This window comes from Rhincodon typus, chromosome 28, assembly GCF_021869965.1.
Source record: "Rhincodon typus isolate 14 chromosome 28, sRhiTyp1.1, whole genome shotgun sequence".
In the NCBI taxonomy this organism is placed as follows: domain Eukaryota; kingdom Metazoa; phylum Chordata; class Chondrichthyes; order Orectolobiformes; family Rhincodontidae; genus Rhincodon; species Rhincodon typus.
The window spans coordinates 12,410,345-12,434,722 of NC_063359.1; the positions used below are offsets into that span (position 1 = coordinate 12,410,345).

Sequence of the window (24,378 nt, forward strand, 5' to 3'; positions counted from 1 at the left end):
TGGATTCTGCTGAAAATATCCTCTCACAAATGTTGAGTGAGGATTAAAACTGGGTTGACCTACTATGCCTGAAGAATCTGTGAAAATATGGATACTCTTTCAATGCTCGCACACATTTTCTTCATTTATTCACTTGTGTGCAAGAGTGAAGAGTAAAGGGAAGACCCATTAGAACGGAGATAAGGAGAAACATCTTCAGCCAGAGAGTGGTGAATCTATGGAATTCATTGCCACAGAATGCTGAGGAGGCCAGGTCATTGAGTATATTTAAGTCAGAGTTAGATAGGTTCTGGATTGTCAAGGGGATCAAAGGTTATGGGGTGAAAGCGGGAGAATGGGTTTGAGAAACTTAGCCATGATTGAATGGCAGAGCAGATTCGATGGGCCAAATGGCCTAATTTCTGCTCCTATGTCTTATGGTCTCATGGACAGGAGTAGGAAATGGCAGCAAAGTGCAGCAGTGATTAAAGACACAAGGTAAAAATGAACTCTGATCACAGTCTTATGAAACTCAGTTCTTTAGTTTTCCCTTCATTTTGAGTAAAAGAGAAAAAGGCTTTTATTCAGCTCAGAGATAGTAGGAACTGCCGATGCTGGAGAATTTGAGATAACAAGGTGTAGAGCTGGATGAACACAGCAGGCCAAGCAGCATCAGAGGAGCAGGAAGGCTAACGTTTTGGGTCTGGACCCTATTCAGCTGCTCCTTGTTATACAGTTGGCCAGCAAAAATGGATGCTCACATGCATTTTGAGAGAAACAGCGCATAAATTGTACAGTTTTATGTAAGGATTTTTATGTAAGGATATGCTATGAAACGTAGAAAACAGGAATGGTCTATCCTGGGTCTGTGACCCCTGGTTCTGTAACATAATTTCTACGTCTAACCTGCATAGTCATGTTAGAATTTTATTGGTTTCTGTGTAATGCCTGCCCCCTCCAGCCCCTCAATCTCAATTCCAGCAAACATAAACCTAACTGATTCAACCTGTCCTCGTACATCAGTCATACATATCTGAGGGATAAGATATACATGCACTTGGAAAGATAGGGTTTGATTAGGAGTAGTCAGCATGGCTTCGTGCTTGGGAGATCATGCCTTACAAACTTATAAGAATTCTTTGATAAAGTGACCAGGAAGTTTGATGACGACAGGGCGGTAGACATGGTCTATATGGAGAAGGTGCAGAGTAGATTAACCAGAATGCTGCATGGGCTGGATGGTTTGAGATGTGAGGGAAGATAGGATAGATAGTTTGTTTTCTTTGGAGCACTGAAGGTTCACAGAAACCTGCTAGAGGTTGAGAAGATTGTGAGGGGCACAGATACTATGGATAAGAAGTCTTTCTTTTTCCCCAATAGTAGAGGGGCCAAAAACCAGACAGCATGGATTTAAGGTGAGAGGCAAAAGGCTAAGAGGAGAGTTGAAGGGAATTTCTTTCCACCCAGAGCATAGTGGGAGTCAAGAACTCAGAGCCAGAAAGAGTGGTTGAATCAGAAACCCTTGTAACATTGAAGCCTGAAAAGTCACCTTTCCTGCTCCTCTGACACTGCTTGGCCTGCTGTGTTCGTTCAGCTCTACACCTTATTTTCTCAGATTCTCCAGCATCTGCAGTTCCTACTATCTCTGATTGAATGGCAGAACAGGTTTGGAGGGTTGAATCACCTACTCGGGCTCCTAATACATATGTACATTCATGGATCAGATTCAGTTCAAAGTGAAAATGGTGACATGAAGTATTGCTTTCAATTGACTTTGTTCCTGGGTTCAGAAGGAAATGATCAACAAGGGTTGCTGCTCCTAATAATTATCAGGCAACTATGGACGGCATTAATGTCAGCTGAGAGGAGTATCAGCCTCTGCTCTGATTGTTTTCCCAGCATGTTACCTTCAAAGTTTATAAAGAATCACACCATATCAACAAACTAACACTATAAAGACATATGTCTGGGAAATAATTGGCAAGGGAACAAAATCATGTCGCAATGATATTAGAAAATTTAGTGTTATGATCTGTTACTTGCTAAATGCAGTGGCCTACTCTGCAGTATTGGATATTAAATTGTTATTTTGACACACCATTTCCCTGGTTTTGTAGGCAGTAAATGTAAACATGTTAGCATTATTCAGTGCATTCTTTTCAGCACTAAACTAAGCAGACTTTGATAATGTTTTATGATCCCTTTTTGGTATTACTGTCAATTAATTAACAGTGAAGAAATGGATGAAGTTGGAAATGGAGAATGGGGATTGTAATTACTACTACCATATTGCATTCATTTAGTCCTTTGAACTATTGATCTTCGCTTTGCTGTACGATTTAAGTTGGTCAGGAGAAAGAAGCTCATACTCCACTCTGAGGAAAATTGGTTACTTGCCAAAAGAACGAAAAAACACTAAGGGTGATATTTTAATGCTTCCAAGTCTGGGGAAGCAATTATTTATTTTACCAGTAAATAAAAATAACCTCAGTACTGCGTGAGATGTAGATAATTAGATTGAAAGGATGCTGGCTGGAATATCTCCCTGAATAGTGAACTGCATTGAAGAGTGTGTCTCTTTGTTGCTTTTCTTTGCAATTGCTTTGAACTGCAATACCCTGTGTACAATCCTTTCATAAACAGAAGACTATTCATAGCTGTCAGTAAGAAATTGACAAGACTGTACAAATCTACTATTGTGTTCCTATAATCCTTTGCTGTTCATTTAAAGATTGAGGCTTATTTGACAAATATACATGTAGCAGTTATCTGTAAAAAGAAAATTGGCAAAACCTTTATTTTGGAAGTCAGTAAAAAGACCCATCATAATAGGTGGTATTGAACTGTTCAGCATTGGGCTTTTTATTCTTTTGAGGAGGTGGATGGAAGAAGGGACAAATGGATTAGCTAACATGGACAATCATCTACTCTTTCATCCGGATCACACATTATTTGTATCTTGTACATTCACTATTCCTTACGTAAAGAGGAAATTGTATTGAAAGACAATCTCCATGTACTTCCCAAGTATGTGCACTTGAAAAGGAAACTTCAGAGTTGATGTTAAAAATTGCTAAGATAGAAAGTCCCTTTGATGCAGCAATGAGACAATGCATCCGTTTAATGTATTTATCCTAACAGGTATTATGTTGTTTATGCGTGAAGGCCTCCAACAAATATAGATACTGACCTGAGGGAGAAGGTAAAGCCTCCAAGACCACAAAACCCGGTAGAAATTCCACCAAATAATGAGGGAAAAACATAAGAATATCAATGGACCATCACAATCCACTTTAGTCCTTGATTGGTCATATTAAATAAACAGGTTCACATTTCCAATATCTTAGCCGTACAGAAACTAAATATAGCTTTCAGTGAAGTATTCAGTTATCAGTCTGTATATACAAACTTCCTGTGCTCAGTTACTATTTTTCATGAACTACTTATAACCGGAACCTTAAAATAATAGGATGGAATGAGTTACCTATCTGACCTGAAGATCACAATATGCTTTAAAAAGTGTTCTTTTTTGCTTCGTGGAATACTAACTAGTCACGATCAGGAGATTTTTAAGCAAGCAGGCAGACTATTCGATGAAGGATGTATTTCTTTACACCTTGGACAGAGGACAGAGAGAAATGGCAACCTTGAACATTCACTATCCCTTTGACAAGGACGGTAAAATATGTGACACTGCGTTTTCCCACATGCTCTCTTATACGGGTAGAACGAAAATGGGTTGAACAGGGTGCTATGTAATAATGAAAAACAAGTTGCTGGTGGGCTGGGAATCCATTTTGCATCTTTTCAGTTTTTCTGGTTGGCATGGTGGCTCAGTGGTGAACACCATTGCCTCACAGTGCCAGGGACCTGGGTTCAATTCCAGCCTCAGGTGACTGTCAGTGTCGAGCTTGCATGTTCTCCCTGTGTCTGCGTGGGTTTCTGCTGGGTGTTCTGGTTTCCTCCCACAGTCCAAACATGTGCAGGTTAGGTGGATTAGCCACGCTAAATTACCCATAGTGTCCAGGGATCTGCAGGCTAGGTAGGTTAGCCATGGGAAATGTGGAGTTATGGGTTAGGGTGGGGTGGATAGGATGGCTTTTGGAGGGTCGGTGCAGACTCAATGGGCTAAATGGCCTTTGTCTACACTGTGGGGATCCTATGACTGCTGTGGTTGTAAAAGAAAGAGCTGCCTTGCCATCATCTGTTTTAGGATATCATGCAAAGTCAAGATCAGCGCGTCAGCTGAGCAATTCTAATTGTAGGTGGTGGCAGGGAAGACCACATGGTAATAGGGAGGGAAAGCTTAAATTTGAAACCAGAACAAAAAAATTCTTAACTTTTTCTTTCCTTCACAGGGAGGTCTGATTGCTCTGCTGCTGCTCATCTTAATCTTCACAATGGTACTGTACGCTCGCCGGAGGTGGTGCAAAAGGAGGCGGGTCCCTCAGAAGAGTGCCAGCACAGAGGCCACACACGAAATTCATTACATCCCATCCGTGCTGCTGGGACCACAGGCCAGGGACAGCTTTCGTAACTCTCGGATACAGGCCCATAATTCAGTGGTCGGAATGCCAATCCGAGAGACGCCCATTTTGGATGATTATGACTGTGATGAAGAGGAAAACCAGCTTCGGCCTGAAGCACGCAACCGAGAAGATGACTTTGGAAGTCAGGTGACCCGGACGTTAGAGAGCCTGGGGCGAGCGGAAGAGGACAAACCAAGTTTTGCAGGTTGGGTCTTACGTTTTCTTCTTGCTGTCTCCCCCAGTCTAGAAACTCTGTTGAACTTGATGGGATTCATTTAAAACATTGCATAATTCAAGATGCTCTTGTTTTATTCTTTAAAATTTTAGATTAAGAAAAGCAAATGGATTCCATAGCATCTGTTATTTGGAGCCCTCCCCTGTTAAAACTTTATTTTACATGTCTTAAATACACAGAGGTAATAATATATCCCTCAATCTTAATATCATTAATAAACGGAGTCCTGCACAAACAGACTAATTTCAGGTTACCAGCAGCTAGCTTTTTTTTATAAAAAGGAACAATGGAGCGTGAATCTGTTGTTTGTGTGCAGAATTTCTGTTTTAAACTTCAGGGTGATGTGGCAATGTAGATTAAGTTCTGTCTCTATCTACCATGGAGATTAAGGAGCAGCGCTCTGAGGCAAATGGAACCATAGGTCTTTCACCTGTAAGAGTCTGTTCACTGTGAAAGAAAAACCCTCCCTAAAACTCATTATCAACATGGATTGGAACGTACACATCATCTTTGGGATACATTCCTGCCCTTCAGTCATATCTAACTAGCATGGTGAAGTAATTCCTTAGAGGCCAGTATTCTGTCACCAAGTCACCCTTTATTTACATGTGGAGGGTTCTTGACACTGATCCTGTTGATATTGATGTCTGTCAGCCAGGGGTCCCTGATTGGACCAGATTAACAATCCCAATCAGGGAGCTCATATTCTGTGAGGTCCTTCTAGCTGTTTTGTCACAATCTCTACACATGGAAGCTGCTGCTGTTTTACCATTGCTCTTAGTCAAGAAGCTTTGTGTGAATTCTCATCGTGTGGTACCTCAGGCTCCATGTTATAGCTCGTACCGTTAGAGATAATGCAACCTCATTTTTTGAGGGCACAAAATTAATGTCATGGTTTCGTTAGTTGGTGACTTGACTGTAGAGCTCCAACTTAGTGAGTTTTTCTAGAAGTTAATAGTAAGTAGAGTGCAAACTATTGCATCTCTATCATTTTAACCCCTAATAACAGTAAATCAGCGAGTTGTTGTGCAGAGTTGAGACTGAAATCTCTGAACAGTGTACTGGATAGTAAAAATCAAAGAGCAACTATTTTGCTGTAAAAGTAAGTACTTTGGAATAGAAATGTTTCAGAGGAAATTATGATGAAAACCTGGGTTATAATATGCATAACCTTTATTCACTGATTTTGTCTGCAATTAATGCTTCAAACAGCTCTCAGCTTTCTCCTTTATTTTTCTATTCAATCTATTCAGTTGCTATCACAACTGTGGAGCAGGTAGGACTTCAATACTGACCTCTTTGTCCAGAGGTCAGGACACTACCAACAAGTCAAGGAGCTCTTCCAACAGCTTCTCTTTATAGAATAAGCTGTTAGATTGACTGCCATTGCCTCAACTATTAAATTATACTGTTCAAAGTGCAGTGATCAACCTCAACTGCAGCTGCAGATCCAAAGGTACAAACTCTCTTCGCGAAACCATAATACTTAATACATGGTCTCAAATGCTGCCTGTTCTCTGTGTGTGTGTGAGACAGGTTGGGCTGAATAGAATCAGTTTCCCTGTTGTATCTTGCTCACAGGTTCAAGCAGAGGTCAACAGATCTGATATGGAGCAGGTATTCAGATAAATCTCAAGAATGTTAAAGGCAGTTATAGTCCTGTACTACTTGAATGCTATTTCAGCACAAACAGGGTTGTGTTTTAATATATTAGGTAATGCTTGTTTCATTCTTCCTGTTGAAACGGAAGGAGGCTGCTCACTTATGCTCTTGCAAACTGCAGGCTTCGAGTAACCATTTATTGGAGGAGTCTAGTGTGTAATTGAATCTCCTAACAACTGTTCATTTAATAGCAAGGTTAAATGGGACAAATAACTTTACTGCCCAGTGTGAACTATTAGATTTAAGCCGGTCAATAAAATCCAAGGTCAGCTCTTACAGCTGCCTCCTCTTCAGGTTCTAAAAGACCCCGTTTTTTATGAAATGATGGTTGTCAGAAACTTGTCAATAGGCAGCTCATAAATATGCAGCACAAACTGGAAAGTACTATCTTGAGATATGGGATATAACACTGGCAGATTTTGCTACTCCTTGCACCCAGGTACCAATGCCAAACGTGTTCTCAAATTGACTAGAGCTCACCTGTGTTTCAGGATTTTGGTTATTTATTCAAAATTGTAGGCCTGGTACCAGGAAGTAGGGGAGCAAAATAAACCACTGCAATGTTTGCCTATGTAAGGATCTTCCAGCAGTGAAATGCACAATAGATTAACTTAATTCTGACCTAAAGCAGCAGTTAGACAGTGACCAAAAAAGTTACAATTAGAGTTACTGTGGATGCTTCAGTCCTTTGTTTTTCTATCTGCTGGACATTGTAGAGGTAATAAATAAGCTCTGGATTATGACATCAGGTGTGGGCAGATTAGTAGAAAGGAAATAAGGTTCGAATAATGAATACATGGCCCAAAGACCAAGAATACAGAAGATGTGGTTTCAGTTTTGCTGGAACTGACACAAGTATTGGGAAAGTGGATCTATATCATTGCAAGGGTCCACACCAAAACCATGCTGGGGCTGGTGTTTTAACAAGCCACATAACGAGGGAAGCAGAGAGAGTTTTAGTCCAATCAGTGAGGGCCATTCGTCAAATTTGTAAGTTGAAAAGTAGAGACAATACAAGAGAGAGAAAGGTATTTATCTGGATAGTGGGAAACAGATGTTAACAGGAATGGATAGACAATATAAATCTCAGTAAAACAACAGATAGGGCAAGAAATTTAAAAATAGTACAAGGTCAAAACAAAAGGCTCTGAATCTGCTTTTTTTCTATTCTTTTGTGGGATGTGGGTGTCACTGGCTGGGCCAGCATTTCTTGCCCATCCCTAGTTGCCTTTGAGAAGGTGGTGGTGAGTTGCCTTCTTTAACTGTTGCAGTCCTCCAGTAGGTTGATTCACAATGCTATTAGGGAGGGAATTCCAGGATTTTGACCCAATCTGAATTTATGTAACATTAAAACAAAACAAATAAAGTGATAATGCAAGTAGAAATACAATTATGAGCTGATAGCTTCACATGTACATCACAGCTGTTCCAGTGCAGCTACAATGCTGCCATCTTGCTGACATTATAGAAAATTGCCCGGGTATGTCCTGGACACACAAAGCAGGACATATTCAACCCTGGCCAATCATTGCCCCATTAGTCTATAATCATCTGTAAAACAAGTGTCATCAATGGCACTATTGAGCTGCATTTGCTTCACAATAACTTACTCCCCGATGACTAGTTTGGGTTCCGCCAAGGCCACTCTGCTCCTAACCTCGTTACAGCCTTAATTTAAAAAGGGACAAAAGTGTTGAATTCCACGGGTGAGATAAGAGTGACTGCCCTTGACATCAAGGCTGCATTGAACTAGATGTGACATCAAGAAGCCCTAGCAAAACTGTAGTCAATGGGAATCGGGGGTAGCAGAGTAAGTTTTCCATTGTTTGGAGTCACTCCTAGCAAATAGGAAGATGGTTGTGATTGTAGGAGTTCAGATATCTCAGTTCCAAAACACCTTAGCAGGAGTTCTTTGAGTAGTGTCCTTGGCCCAACCATCTTCAGATGCTTTATCAATGACCTTTCCTCCATTATTAAGTCAGAAGTGGGATGTTCGCTGATGACTACACAATGTTTAATGCCATTAATGACTAATTTTCAAGATCTGGTGGTAAAGACAGAAGGTTCTTTTGGTTTCTTCTTGCAAGGACAGAAGCAAAACTGTGTTGGTTGACTCCAGTCTAAACTGTGAAGATTGCAAACCTGTTTGATTGGGAGATATCATTTGTTTGTATACAGTTTTCACCTTGCAAGGCAAACATTGCTGAATTCTCATAAATAGTTGTTTATTTTTCTGTGCCAAGAAAGCTATTATTCACCGTTGGTCAAGCTGACCTTGTCAGAAGTGAAATATCTTTGGGTTTATACAAATGGACACTTTTAGCACTGGTTTGTAGTGAATTTATGAAAGAGTTTTGACTTTCAGCTGAAATTATTATATATGTGCTCAGTGCAGTATGGAATCTTTGGCTTAACGGCCCTTGAAAACGGTAGGAGTGAGCAGTTGAGATTTGTTTGTTGCCCAAAAAACATTTTTCCTTTCCTGGGGCACTTCCATAAAAATGATAAATGACCTTAAGTGAGCCTCAGTGATATGTGTCTGCAAGCTATTTGACCATGGACGCCAACATAGTTAGCTTTACTACAAATGCACTTCCAACTGCTATCACTGGAAAGCAATTAGGAGTAGAAATACTGGCTGATGTTTCCTTTTGCTAGTGCAGGGGATACTGAGACCAATTATAGCAGCCCTCCTGCAATCTTCCAGTGTTCAGGGTGCTCAGGCTACATTTGCGTTTGAAATGGCCTGACCTTTGCATTTGTACAACAGTGAGAGATTTATTTGACAAATAACCAAACCAAGGTGAGATAAGCTGTAATGTGCTTTCTGAAATCCAATGTTACAAAGTAAAAATTTTCTTCTTCATTTCATCGATTTCTGCACTTGCAACACATGTACAGACTAGTTTCTTATTTGAATTTGGTCTCTACAGCTTAGACTTGACTCATTTCAACTTAGTGCGAGAGAGATCAAGAATTGGACAGAGCTGTGATGGCTTTGGGTTGTGTAATTTTGAAGTGAAAGTTTTTTGGGTTTGATCATGCATGCAATTTGTTTTATTGTATACCAGTTGAATTGATTGAACGAATTTCTTTGATGTACATTTCTTTCAAAATGTTAGCCTATCATTTACTTCTTCATTAGAGTATCACACTCTTGTGACTTCGGCAGCATTTATTGCCCATCCCTAATTGCCCAGAGGGCAGTTAAGAGTCAACCACATTGCTGTGAGTTTGGAGTCACGTACAGGCCAGACCAGGTAAGGATGGCAGTTTCCTTCCCTAAAGGACATTAGTGAACCAGATGAGTTTTTCCCAACAATTGACAATGGATTCATGATCATCATTAGACCGTTAATTCCAGATATTTATTGAATTCAAATTCCACCATCTGCCATGGCAGGATTCAAACCCAGGTCCCCAGAACATTATCTGGGTTTCTGGGTTAACAGTCCAGCGATAATACCACTAGGCAATCATCTCCCCTCACTCATGCCTTTAAGATGTTGAATGTTGATCATTGGGAGGCTAGCTTTTATGGAAACTTGTTCATTGTCAGGATAATGAGACAAAAAATGTTTCATCCACCGTGAGTGATATGCAACGCTACTCTCTGAACTGCGACAATTATTGATTTGACAGTCAATTCGGTGCAAGCTTAAGGAGACAATGTGCACAAGATAGGCTGTATTTTCCCATTCTTGAGACACAATTTTATAATTATATTTTCAATTTCAATCTACATCTTTAATTGCTATCCCAATAAACTCGCTGAAGATGCCAGATAGCTAATGATTGTCCTATAGGACTTAGCTTGCTTTCCAAAGGTCAGATTTACATGATTTACAGGATGAACCCATCCTTGAATGTGTCTCATATTTGTTATCGTTCAAAATGCCTCATTGAGTTAATTAGACCAAAATCAAACTTATTTTGCATATGAAGGAGCAAATTTTCAAACTTGAATCACCAATTGAATCTTGATTCATTCTCAGTGGTTGATGGCCTCTAAGTTCAAAATGGGTCTCTTCTCCAGATAGCTGAAAGAATTGCAAGATTATGCTCTTTTTAAAAGATGTTTTGTTGTTGCAATATCTACAAAAAAGCCCTGTTGTCTCCTTGAGTCTACACATTGCTCCTCAGTTGCTCTGATAATGACTTAATTATGTAGAAAATTATAGGTTCAAGACAGGCTGATCAGCTTTTTTTAAGTATTGAATAAGGAAGACTTACTTGTTCAGCTTCACATTGTGAATCCAGTTAATACACATCATGGAGCTGCCACTGTGACATGGGATAGGGGAATACTGCAACACTTAGGTAACACATTTCTCACAAGACCCCTTTCTGTTGCTGACTGGATTAATGTAAACAAAAAGTCTGTGCAAGATACTAGATTATGGATCATGGAACAAAGTTGAATATTAAATCTACCAGTGAGGATCAGTGAAGGTATTACATTTTGGATGAGCTGTTAAAACTAGACTGCTTCTTCCAGGATTTTAGTTGAATGTTGAAACTCATATTTGGACAGTGTGAAGAATAACTGGGAATTCAAGCATTGTGTAAACCATTCATGGAATGACATTCAATAATTGGAGGCAGAGAAAAGAGTGAAGCATGAAATGTCTGCATTATAGAATAGAACAGAATAACAGTTTATTGTCTCTTATATTTATGTAAATACAGTGAGATGTGTATAAGTTGCCACAATTTGTTGCCATTTTAATTTTAGTTACAGAAATTATAAAAAAGACATAATTGAGACAAATTTAGGACATAGTCAATTATGAAAAGTTGTTGGAGAATCTAGGCTTTTTATTGTTGAAGGAGTTTCCTGAGATTAGTAATCCACACTACAGTGTGGAAACAGGCCCTTTGGCCCAACAAGTCCACACTGACCATCCCACCAGGCCCAACCCCATAATCTACACATCCCTGAACACTACAGGCAATTTAGCATGGCCAATCCACCTTTCCTGCACATCTTTGGACTGTGGGAGGAAACCAGAGCACACCCATGCAGACATGGGGAGAATGTGTAAATTCCACACAGACAGTCACCCAAGGTTGGAATTGAACCTAGGTCGCTGGTGCTGTGCAGCAGCAGTGCTAACCACTGAGCCACTGTGCCACCCCAGTTATTCTAGATGTTTCAGTAAAGGGCCAGATTTTTGAGGTGTTTGGCGACAGATTGTCAGTATTTGTTGCTCTTACCCCTCTGAAAGTACCTGTAACTTCAGGATTCAACAGATGGCTAGATTCATATGTAGATTCAAAAGTAGTGAAGCAAAAGATGTTGTCATTCACTGCCCCTGTAACACTTATCCTCTCTCACCTAGATCAGAAATAAGAATTATGTATTTTTTTTCTGAAGATATGGCTTTCCTGAATGGATTTATGGATTCTAATTGTGTCATGTGTTCCAGGTTTAGTTTTTGACATTTTAGTTGATTAGATATTGATATAAAATTTGTACAGTGTGTTCTTCTCTCTACACCGCATGATGTTTTATGTCTGAAATAGTTTCACCCTCCTCGCATGGCATCATGTTTATATTTCCAAATCAGTTAGAGTTCGTTTTTTTTTGTTTTTGACAATCTCCAAACCTCTTCAGGAGAATAGATATATTGACTGTTAAGGATATTCTGCAAGACTTTTCTGAAGGCCTTGTAGGCTCTGTCTATTACAGAGGCTTAGGGATTGAAACATCTTTATCTCCCACATTCTGATTTATTTCACACATTTCATTGTGGATCTAGAGAAAGTCTGCTTCACCTAAGCTGCCAAGAAAAATATGTCACCTGTGTAAATAGGGTTCAAATTAAGTGTCAAGCTGGGCCTCAAGCAGGTGTGTGACTTTTATATATTGGTGGGTTTTTTCCATTTTGTTGTCTTCCTAAGGATCATTTATAGTGTGCAGTGCTCTGACTGTACAATTGAATTGATCTGTCAAAACTTGTCTGAGATTCACTTTTTACAGTGGAGAACAGAACAGTGCAATGCCAAGTATATCTAGAGAGTGAAGAACTGACAGATGGTGAATGATTAAACCAATGAGTTATGAAGCCCTTACTCAATAGAGGATCAGCGCATCCCTATTCATGTTATTCTTAAAGCAAACCATGTAGAAATAGAAAAGGACAAATGCAAGTATTTATTTTGTTGTTCTGCATCATTTTGTGTTATGTCAAATATGGTGGGGGAGCTAGTTAGTGATGTCCATTTTGCTTCATGAATTAAAGTCCATTTTTGTCTGTTCAAAATTCCATTGTTAACAGATTTCTTTCATTCTTATCATTGCAACTCAGTTTTGTTTGCCTGGTGACAATATCGCCACTTATGATTCACGCCTGCATGGTTTTCATAATAGCAAGCTCTATTATACTGAATGGCAACAGTCTTCTACCTAGATTAAACAAGCTAGGCTACTGTCCTAAATCCAGGAAATAAAGGGATGGAAATGCTTTTTTACTGAAGCAATCAGCTGGATATCCGCCCCACAGGCATATGAACTAAATGAGATCAGTATTACAGCTGAAAACCAGCCGCAAAGATGTTTCTATGAAATAACCTACTTGAATCATTTCTTACATTCAACAGATTTAATTCAACAATTTCACAATTATTTTAATTGACAATTTTAATCTCAAATGTGAAACAAATACGTACATTTACATACAACTCTATTCAAAATCATTGTGTGATACAAAATCAGGATGAATTACTTTAATTTACTCTACTTGGCTCAATTGTATTTTAATTACATTTATAATTTATACTATATGATTTCTGCCAATTATTGTCTACATCCTCAATGTCACTCTCAAAATACACAGGATCAAAACTTAGATTTATTTTGCTGTATTTTTGTTAGTACTCTGAATATTTCATCAGCCACAAAAGCAATATCTGTCACATTCCTCTGCCTGTTTCAGCATTTGTTGAAACTTTAAATATTGCACGATAGATCGTTTTAGACTTTTTGTGCTTCTTGAGGAAATGTAGAGATTTCCTGGTAATCATCCCCTTCAGCATCCAACATAGAAGTAACAAAGTAAAAAACAATCTAATTTCAGATTGAACCCAGCCACTTTGAGGTCTTGACCTTGTAATTTGTTGATTGGCTTTGCAAGGCAAACTGATTGGAAATAACAGTTTCTTGAATTGAAAAGATAGTTTGATTGAATCGTTGAAAATTTTGTATTTTTCTTGTATGATTGTAATTTCTAAAATGTGAGATACTAATTTCATAATTAGTGTTCTTGTTCCATTGCGTAATCAAAGATATAATTGTTTCTCAACAGGATAATGGGCCAGTCTGTTTCACCAGTAAATTATGATAAGGTGATGTCAGAGCTGGGAAATCCTGCAGGGAGTTGAGTAGCATTATCAGCAACTGGTATAGTAGTAGTTGATTTGTACACCATTTCTGCCCCTTCAAATGCTTTCAACAATTGTTCATTAATCTTTCAAATCCAATGACCCTTTGTCAGTTTTTAAAGAAGGGTCACTGGACTTGAAACATTAACTCTGCTTTCCTTCCACAGATGCTGCCAGACCTGCTGAGGTCCTCCAGCAATTTCTGTTCTTTTGTTCCAGATCTTCAATTCTTTGTTTTATTACAATTCATTGTTTTATTATATCTCATTCGTTCTTGGAGCTAATCTGGCCGTTCCACATGATCAGCATTCCTACTACTAAATTTGACGTTTGGGAAAGCTGGGAAACATCATGTAGGGGTCTGAGCGATGTGATCTGGAGTGACTTATGTGGGAGAGTTGGATGATGACTGTAGTGAGGCCTTTCTCAATATCTGGATTATCTCCCATGTTAGCAAACATGTCAGACAAAGTTGACATCAGGAAATTTTGACAAGGAAACTGGAGTGAGCATTGCTGGATTTGGCTTACTGCTTGCTCCGAATGACTTCCAGGTTGGAAACTAGGCACCAACATCACTGGATACATGCATGGGCATGCATCCCATATTCACGGTCCTTAGCATCTGATATGCCAGCCTTGAAGTACCTACCCGGTACATCTCCGATCCACCCACAGAATGCTTCTACATTCCAATGCTGCACCTCAGGCAAAATCGTTGTTACACTGCAGTAAGGACACTGCACTTAAGGACACACACCCAGCTCATGGATTGGACTAGTTGCATCTTCAGGCTTTTCGCTTTTTCTTATGGTGCTCATTCACCTACCTGGATGCTCACAGCATCCATGTCTTGCATTGCCTTGTGTTGCCTTTTTGATCCTAAGCCAGAGAAACCACGCTCATATTATTGTGGTTCTTAGTCATGTCAAGGGGGATGGTCTTTGTTCAGGGATTCCTGTATGAGTGAATCAACAGCAGCTCCAATTCCACTTTAGTCCCTGCTCATGGTGATCAGAGTCAGGATATTGTTCACAAAGGGTTAAGGAGCCAAATGATAGGCAGCATGCCATCAGTCTTGAGTCTATCTGCTGTGTTGCAGGCTGTTTTGCTCCAGGAGTGAAAGAGAAGGATGTGTTACAGGAGATCAGTGCTGCGGTTTAGGGGGTTTCCCAGGAAAAAGGCATGCAAAGTCAGTCATGCCTAGTTGGGTAGGTGAAGGTCAATGGGCAAGATGTTGCAGGCAATAGTGAGTATAGTAGAGCATCAGCCTTAGTGGGAAGTGGATAATGTAGCAGAGATAGTAAGTGTGAAGTGTCAGAGAGAAGTTGGTGGAACTTATACTGGCAACATCGAGGATACTGACCTTTATTCTAACCAGACTGATATGGTCTTGCTTTGCAGCCTCCACTGCTGGTCCTAGGGAAGTCCCATATCTGCATCACTCCATCCAACGGGACCTCCAGAACCCTGGCCACAAAATGGGGTGCTGTTTTTTTTTTCTCCCCTCTGTCTACCATACGTAGGGCAAATGTCATGAACCATGTGGGACAGATCTGGACTGACAATACATGTCCAGGTGCACAATGGGATTTTAAAAATGCTGTGGGAGTAAAGGATGCCAGTGAATTCTGAGATATCTCCTGAGTGGTGAGTTGTTCTGAGAACTGTGCATGGTAAATCGGATGAGCAATATGCCTCACAGCATGGCAACTAATTAATTAATCTTGGTCCAATAACAAGCAACAGACTCACTCCCTTGCCACATTGATTCAATTCAGGCAACTATGCATGTCGTAACAATGCTTCCATAATTTGAGGATGACAGTAATTATGGGAAGTTGAGAGAGAATTGACCTAAATGACAAAATAGTTCATTAAGCCTTGAAGCCCCAAACCCTCCCAAAAACTCAACACAATTTGGACTTAACCAAAAATGGTAAGATTCAGTCTGCTGTTCTTAATTTCCATATTTGTTTGTTACAATTGTTCCACATCCATCTCAATTGTATTTAGCCTAAAATTAAGTGCATGTGGAATCTTATTCAAGATCTTGTTCTTTTTCAATATCCAGTTGCAAATCAGCAAAGCTGCCAACTTTGTTATTTCTTGAATGGTAAACTCTCATTCCCCTAATTTTGAATGCTTCAGCATTATTCCAAATAGGGGAGTTCTTCCAACAGGCTTGAATTTCATTTGGTTTTATTCTTCTTGACCTCAGTGGAAGAATATGTCTGAAGCTCACTAAGAGAATCAAGAGAGTGCCTGGCTTAGTTTTTCATATTTTCTTTGAAGTCTTGAATTGCATTATGTAAAGTCTCAAGCCTTTCCTTGTGTGTCATTGTGTGTTTTTCCGAGATAATATCTTTTGCAACTCTTAAAACATTGGCCTTTGCTGAGCCTTTCACAGTATTGCATGTTGATATCTCCTCATTTTGTGTGTTAGGTAGGAATTTGCAGGCAGGCTGAGTGGTTTAACCTCCAGGCAACAGTATAGATGCAATTCATAAAGAAGCTACAGCTAGCCTATTCTTAGCAATATATTCTTGAGATCTAACTCAGGGTAATATTAAAGAAATGATGGATTTCTTGTGTCATTGCTACCAGGAGCATCTGGAAAATCATAACTGCAGTTATTGGTGGAACTGAACCAGTTTAAAGGGGCAGGAGTAAGAACATCAAATGGTAACTGACAACGTCAGCCTTATGAACCAAGGTATCATGCCACCAAGTTAGGCTGAGATTGAGCCAAGGATCACAGAGGAGTTTGCCGGTGAACAGACCAACATGTTGCTTTTATACAGAGGGACAACGAAAATAGTAATGCCTGTATTGCGGAGTCCTGTAACATTGAGTACGTTCTCCTCCCACAAAAAGGAACACAGTTTATTTGGAAGTGCCAGAGTGATTGCTTTCAGCCCTCCAGATAACTCCAGGTTTTTGGAATGTTTATACCATCAATAAGTTGTTTCGTTAGCTGAGGCCACGTTTTTAAGTTTTGTCTATTTCTTGTCTCTACTTGACGAACTTTGTTTATAGTAAGTCTGTCGTTCAATCTTCATAATTTACTATAGCATTTAATATCTTTACACCCAGTCCTTTTTCAGGGCTTGTACTGCTTCTCAGTTTTGTATGTTTCAATTCTCTATCCTTGTGATTCCAATGTGCTGTCACTCATGATCGGATTTCCTGTCTCTAATACTAAAAATACTGGCCTATCTCAATTATTTCTTCGATTACAAGGTGTAGAACTGGATGAACACAGCAGGCCAGGCAGCATCAGAAGAGCACGAAAGCTGATGTTTCGGATCTGGACCCTTTTTCTGAAGAAGGGTCCAGACCCAAAACGTCAGCTTTCCTGCTCCTCTGATGCTGCTTGGCCTGCTGTGTTCAGCCAGCTCTACAACTTGTTATCTCAGATTCTCCAGCATCGGCAGTTCCTACTATCTCTCGATTATTTCTTAGATATTTTAACACCATTTAAAGGGTCTATTGGAATCAAGTTTCCTTCCCGTGGCTCTGAGTTGCAGAACTTATAGTGACATGTATTTTTGAGTCTCTGTAAGAAGTGACAAAGCAAATCTTGGACAAATTGACAGACAACAGAATCACCCGTGCTGCATTGATCAAATTCAGGCACTGCACTTGTAGGAACAATGTCTTAATGAATTTGAGGGTGACAGTAATGTTTGGAAGTTGAGAGAGAAGTGACCTTTACAACAAATGTTTCACAGAGTTGCATGAATAATGCATCTGACTTCATTTCATCAATCTATATTGGTGGCAATTTCATGAAGCATTTTTGAAACTTGCATTCAACAATCAATGGTCAGTAATATTGTGCCAATTTTGTTTGCAGTTAATTTGTATTGGCTATGCTGATACGACTTTGATTTCAATACTAATAGAGATTCTCGTTCAAATATCCCATCCTTTTCGTAAAATAGTAAATTATTTTTGTTGCATTTTGGGGAAATTCTTTTGCTTTGTAAACAGAAACCAAAAAACTGCAGATGCTGTGAATCAAAAACAACAAAAAAAGAACAGCCTTCTGAAGAAGGGTAACTAGACATGAAATGTTAACTTTACTTTCTCTCCACGGATGTTGCCAGATCTGCTGTGTTTTTCCAGCAATTTCCATTTGTGTTTTAACTTCTATTGTGTAAAGTTGCCCATTAATTGGAAATCATTCCAAGATGTAAACTTGTAATAAGTTTTTACAAACTGTGACAATAGGCTGAGTTTGCAAAATATTGTCAGAAGTACTGTAAAATGGGAAATTATGAAGTTGTCTACCTTGGTGGAAAGAATAGAAAATGAGATTTCTAGGAAAAGAATGAGGGAATGCTGAGATACAATGAAAACTGTCTGTTCACACACAGATCACAAAAGGTTGCGTACGAGTACAGCAAGTGTAAGGCAAATGGAATGTTGATCTTATTACAAAGGGGTATGGAGTATTAAAGTAGGGAAGGCCTGTTCCAAATTTATAGGATACTGATAAGGTCACTGCAAAAGTACTGTTTACAGTTTTGGTTTCCTCATATAGAGAGGGAGTTCAGGAAAGGGTCACCATGTTGTGTCATGTTATTGGCTTTTGTTCCCACTTTGCCTGGTCTGTTGAGTTTACTTATCAACAACCCAAGGCAATTCTAATACCGGAATAACCAAGGTTCTTTATTAAACCGATAATCTAATAGTCATGAGTGAATGCTTGTCAGATGGACCTATCCGAAGATCAGACTAGAACAAACAATCGGCCTGCTCTGCCTTGATTTCTGTTTATCAGACACTTCCCTGAGCTAGCTAACTTTTCTGTGAGGCAAGGTTATTTTTTACTACTCTTTCCATACAAAGAAGCTATGCATTTACGCTCTTGACACTTACCAATCTCCAGCAAATGATCCAGCAAATCCACAGACAAACATCACAAACATGTTTGGTTTACCACATTGATTTGATTAATGAACTCATTTCGACTTGTTTGTAACTCCTTGGAAAAAGACTCATCTCTTGCTCTTAATGAACCTTAACAGAAAACTTTAGCTTTCACTCACAGCTCAACACATTGAGGTCATCCAATCAACTGCATTATACTTACATAGTATGATTGTATGATGATCACAAATTCAGGTCATAAATAGTCTGCATTATCACGTCAGATTCACTCTGTTTTAAACAAAACTTAAGCTTTTGCAAAGTTACTCCGACAGTTCACTCTGTGACTGCTGAGTGGCAATGTTTGATGTATACAAATACATGCATTCCTTCAGCAAAAGATACAAATATTTTAAAACCAGTGACCTTTCTAATCATTCGGTCATCAGAGGACTCCTTGTGATTTCTTCTCATTTAATTTAATTTCAGCAAACACAGCAGGTTTTAGGCAAATTTCTACATATTCCAGCATTCCAAATCATAGAGCCTTCCTCAGCATCGTGAAGATTTAATGAAATACAAGCATACACATTCCTCCTTTACAATCCATGCCCTAGAACCTCAAATAGCTGTTATTGTTTCCATCTTAAGGTATGTCACATATACCACTGCAGAACTACTAGTGCAAGTGGCGTGACACTTCAGATTATCACTAGCACATGCGGCATGATACAGATAGAGCTGTATATTCAAACCCCAATCTCAAAGATAGTCTCCTTAATTTCTTTGACTTCCCCCTGCACTTGCTCATCAGCATCTTTTATGTCATTAAGCAAGAAAGACCATTTCTTCACAAACAATTGCTCTGTTTATTGCCTCACTGGAAGAAATTCCTATCAACCTCTTTCAAGGCTATTTCATAAGGTAGCTAAAGCCAAATGGTAGAATGTTACTTTAAATCAGTATAATACTCTTGCAGTATTATCAAAATTATATATTAATTTCTTGTACCCACACATTGGCCCTTTGTAACTCAAATGTCAACTTCATGCAAACTTTACCAAGCAATGCTTGCCACGTATACCATTTGCCCTTTTACCTACAATGCAAACTTGCCTAGTCTCATTCATGGACAGACCTCAAAACTGATGAATAGCATAGAAAAGAAAGAGTTTAATTAAATAATAAGTGTACCACAAAGTATACAATATTGAGAAAAGTACTCTCATTCATTAAAAAAACATATTTACTGCATTTGAATTTATTAACCTCAACAAAACCTGATGAAGACAAACATTTCACTAAAGTTCAACAAGCATTCAAATTTATAGCCCCATATCAAAGAACTTAAAACCAATAGCAGTTGTCAATAAAGCTAAGAAATGAAAGGTATCCCCCACTTTGATCATGGAACTTTATGAAATCAGTCATGATAGAAATCTTCAGGCTAATGCCAACAAGCTAATGTTTCAAAGATTCAGAAGTATGGACTTTTTAAAATGTCTCATTGTCTTTACTGGTCCTTTTGACAGCTTGACAATGATTTGATAAGTTTGACAGATCTTTGACAATTCCAATAATTTCATGCATTTTCTATGCACAACCATGTGTACTTTAGCAATACTGAAAATGGTACCATACCTCTTTGCAAGGGTGCTGTACTTCCACCAAAGGACAGTTTACCTCCCTCGAGTGTCTTCTGGGACCAGATCCAAAGGGGAATCTTAAATCTCCAAATGATACCCTGGCTATCCAAATGAGTCTATAGCATTCTCTCCCCTTATGTGTTCAAATCAGCAAATGTACATTTTTGGACACGTGCATCACCAAAATCATGGAGGAGTAGAGGTAGCTGATGACTGAAATGACCAGCTGCCTCTATGAATTGGATGTGTGAATCCAATTATTGCAACTGTTAATGTAGGAAATGCCATTTTCCGGGGTATGTGGTAGGATTTCTGAGGACTTCTGCTATTTTCACTTTGTGAATGAGGCTTCTCTGATGTGGTGATAATCTAGGCCTTTGTGTTTGATCTTGATGTACAGGATTAATTCATTTCTGTATAACTTTGGTTTCAATTATCATCTTCAGGTATGTGTTTTTCACTATTTTGCCTGTTTACTCTGCAGTAGAATTGTTAACAGTATTGTTTTTGGCTGTTCCAGCGGGTGTTGAGGTACTGCAGTTTCAAATATCTACCAATTCCTTTACTTTTAACTGTCAGTCAAAATCAAATCAAATGATTGTGATGATTTTCAATGATATTACTCCACAATATTGAAACTATTGTCACAACACATAAGAGAGCATAGAGCAAAATAGCCTATTTTAGTGTGCATTCGACCATTGTATTGAAGCAGTCAACACTACAAAGAGGCAGAAAAAGACAACATTGAGCAGAGATAACCAAATTATAGCACTGTCAGTAAAACTGATCCTCAACAGATGCAATGAAGTGAGAAGTGATCCTTTATAGTGTAACTACTTAGTGATAGCAAAATTATAATCAAGTTTTAATAATTGTAGGATATGAGTTTAACAAATGAAGATGTGCTGGAACGATTGAACTTCTTCAGTCACATCAGACAATTGATGTTATGATTTTATCTTTTCAGTTTCTTTATTTCTCAGACATACAGCAAATTGTTATAGTATTGAAGTCAAAGTTATCATTATCAACTCTTGTTTGCCACTGAGGTGATCGTGAAACCAACACTGAGTAGGACAATGTTGTGTGATGCTTAAGTATTATAAGAGCTCACTGGACTATCTAATTCCCATTTGTTGCTTGGGGCATATGAGATGTTTCTCTCAAAGATGTATGCTGTTTAAAGGAAAAGCAGTTCATGATGAAGGGCAGCACAGTGGCTCAGTAGTTAGCACTGCTCCCTCACAGCACCAGGGACTCTGGTTCAATTCCACCCTTGGGTTACTGTCAGTGTGGAGTTTGCCCATTCTGTCTCTGTCTGCTTGTGTTTCCTTCAAGTGGTCCGGGTTCCTCCCACAGTCCAAAGATGTGCAGGTTAGGTGGATTGGCTATGCTAGAGTGCCCAAAGTGTCCAGAGATGTGAGGGTTAGCTGTGGGAAATGTGAGGTTATAGGAATAGGATAACAGGATGGGTTTGGTTGGGATGCTGTATGGAGGGTCACTGTGAACTCATTGAGCCAAGTGGCCTGCTTCCACACTGTAGGGATTCTATGAAACTAGACAGAAATATCTCAATTTTCTTTTGAGTAAGTCAGTGCATGAACTTCCCCAGCAGATGTCAACTGCAAGTTCAGTTTACAAACTGGAATTTCGATATTTGGGTCAGAATATTTTACCTTGAGATTTTTCTTAAATAGACTAAGATACTTTTTAAATAGTTGATAAGCGAAAATCTTATGCATTGTTCGTATTATATTCAAATAAAAAAGAATATTCATATATTTTTGAGCCCTGAAAAGTTGATGGTTTATTGGAGTATTTTATGTTTAACTATTGGATTTTCCAGAGTCTAATGCAATGTGACTTGTGGCCATTTTCGATTGGAGTTGCAATTAACTGTCCAGTCTGCAAGGCATATGCCCTTTTCATTGAAAACCAATTAAATTGGACTCCAGGGAGAGCATGTTAGATTCATAGAAGGGTGTCATGTTCTTATGGGCATTTGGAAGCTAATTATCTAAGATCAACCAACAGGGTAATTGGCTAACACCCTGTTCTCTTTAAAAAGGAAAGGAAGGGCCAAAGACATCAATGTTTAAGTGAGCAATTGAGACCGTCTTCTATACTGATTGACATTAAAATATAATATAAACACAAGCATGAAAATTTGTTTCTGCTCCTTTAAAGAGCACATGCCCTTCTGTGACCTTTAGACCACCAGTGAAAGATTGGGCCACTAGTTGAGTAAATAAGGAATGATATAAGTTGCAGCACATGAACTTGCATTAAAGCTATTTGATCCCATTTTCCTTTTCTCATAATATGAAATGGTATATCTATATTGTCTTTTGTCTGTTTTGTCCTTACAATTAGAGTTCAAACTCATTTCTAATATGGGTTTGAGTTAAGTGCCTTCAGATTTGCCTGATTTTTACAGCATCACTGATAACGACAGATTTGCATAAGTAAATTAAATAATGAGTAATTGGTACTCATCAAAGTATGAAGTGGCAGTGTGAAGAAAAAGTGTAAAAATGAAATTACCCAGCAATTTGAATTAACTAGATCCAAAATAAGACTGGATCAATCCCACTTCTTGCCAATCATAAAAGCAAGAGATGAACTATTAATTAATTTAGCAGTTGTTTGAGAGAATATATCTTGTACAGAAAAATTACCTCCATTTGGCAACACATGATTGCATTCAGTTTTGCTTTGTCATCCTTAAACCCTGAAGCTTTCATAGATTAGTTACAATATACGTAATGGAAAGCTGTAATTTTGTTTTAGCTTCGCATTGACACGTGCCAAGTAGTTGAACTGACAGCACTTTCAGTTTCGTATTTGTGATGGGAGATTACTTTTCAGGATGTTTCGTTGAATCACATCTGCTTCACACTAGTTGTAACTGATATGCAAGGTGGTTTCAGGACTTTTCTAGTTTCCTCATGAATAGGAGTTAAGGAACCCTCAAAGTGTTGTAGATAGGTTAAGTGAATGGGCAAAGAGCTGGCAAATGAAGCATAATGTGAGAAAGTGTGAAATTGGCCAGTTCGGCAGAAAGAATAAGAAGCATATTTCCTAAACGATGAGAGGTTCCAAAGCTCTGAGATGCAGAAGCTTTGGAGTGTCCTTGTGCATGAATCATGGAAGGTTGGCAAGGAAGAAATCGGCAAAGTTATTAGGATGTAGTGTTTTATGACGAGGGAAATTGAATGCAAGAGTACGGCGATTATGCTGCAGTTATAAGGGCAGTAATGAGACTGCATCTAGAGTAATGTGTACGAGGTTGTTGACATGCTCGCCGAGCTGGCTTGTTTTCGTTCAGATGCTTCATCACCGTGCAAGGTAACTTCATCAGAGAGGCCTCCTATGAAGTGATGTTGTTCTACTCCTCTTGGAATTTATACTGTCAGATCGTTATGGTAAGTAGTGTCATTTCCAGTTTTGTTCTGTATGGGTTGTATTTTTTTTTAACTTTGCCAAAACATTAAAGAGTACTGTGTACATTACTGGTCATTGTACTTGTGAAAGGATGTTAATGCATTGGCAGCAGTCCAAAGAGGATTTACTGGAACGAATGGATTACCTTCTGAAGAATGGTTAGACAGGCTAGGCCTGTAATTCCTGATGTTTAGAAGAGTCAGAGGTGACTTAATAGAAACTCAGAAGATCCTGAGGGAACTGGACTGAGTGGATTTTGAATTGATAACTCTTCGTAACAGGCTGGATAATCTTTTTCTACACAGCACCATTCTGTGACCCAAAACTCTTCGTACTGACGGAGGTATAGGAATAATCCTTATTATTCTGAAATGCTTATTCTTAATTCTGACACATGAACTCTTTCTTCATGGATCATTTGTGTTTCTTTTTATATTGTATTCTAAAGGATGTCTACTTGTGTGCAAGAATCTAGTACTAGGAATCATGGTTTTAAAAATAACGGATGTCCATTTCAGACAAAGGTGAAGTTTGAGAGTCTTTGGAACTTTGTTCCTCAAGAGGCTGTGGATATAGAATCTTTAAATATTTTTGAGGCAGAGGTTGATAGATTCTAGATT

The 24,378-nt window shown here is 38.8% G+C and overlaps 1 protein-coding gene across 1 annotated transcript in view; it reads left to right on the plus strand.

Moving 5' to 3' along the window:
- Positions 1-24,378, plus strand: part of LOC109912707 (astrotactin-2-like) — a 1,431,562-nt gene that overhangs the window by 333,057 nt on the left and 1,074,127 nt on the right. Inside the window, exon 3 of the mRNA XM_048613352.1 lies at positions 4,338-4,713. Within this exon, the coding sequence (XP_048469309.1) occupies positions 4,338-4,713 (376 nt within the window). The remainder of the gene's footprint in view (positions 1-4,337; positions 4,714-24,378) is intronic.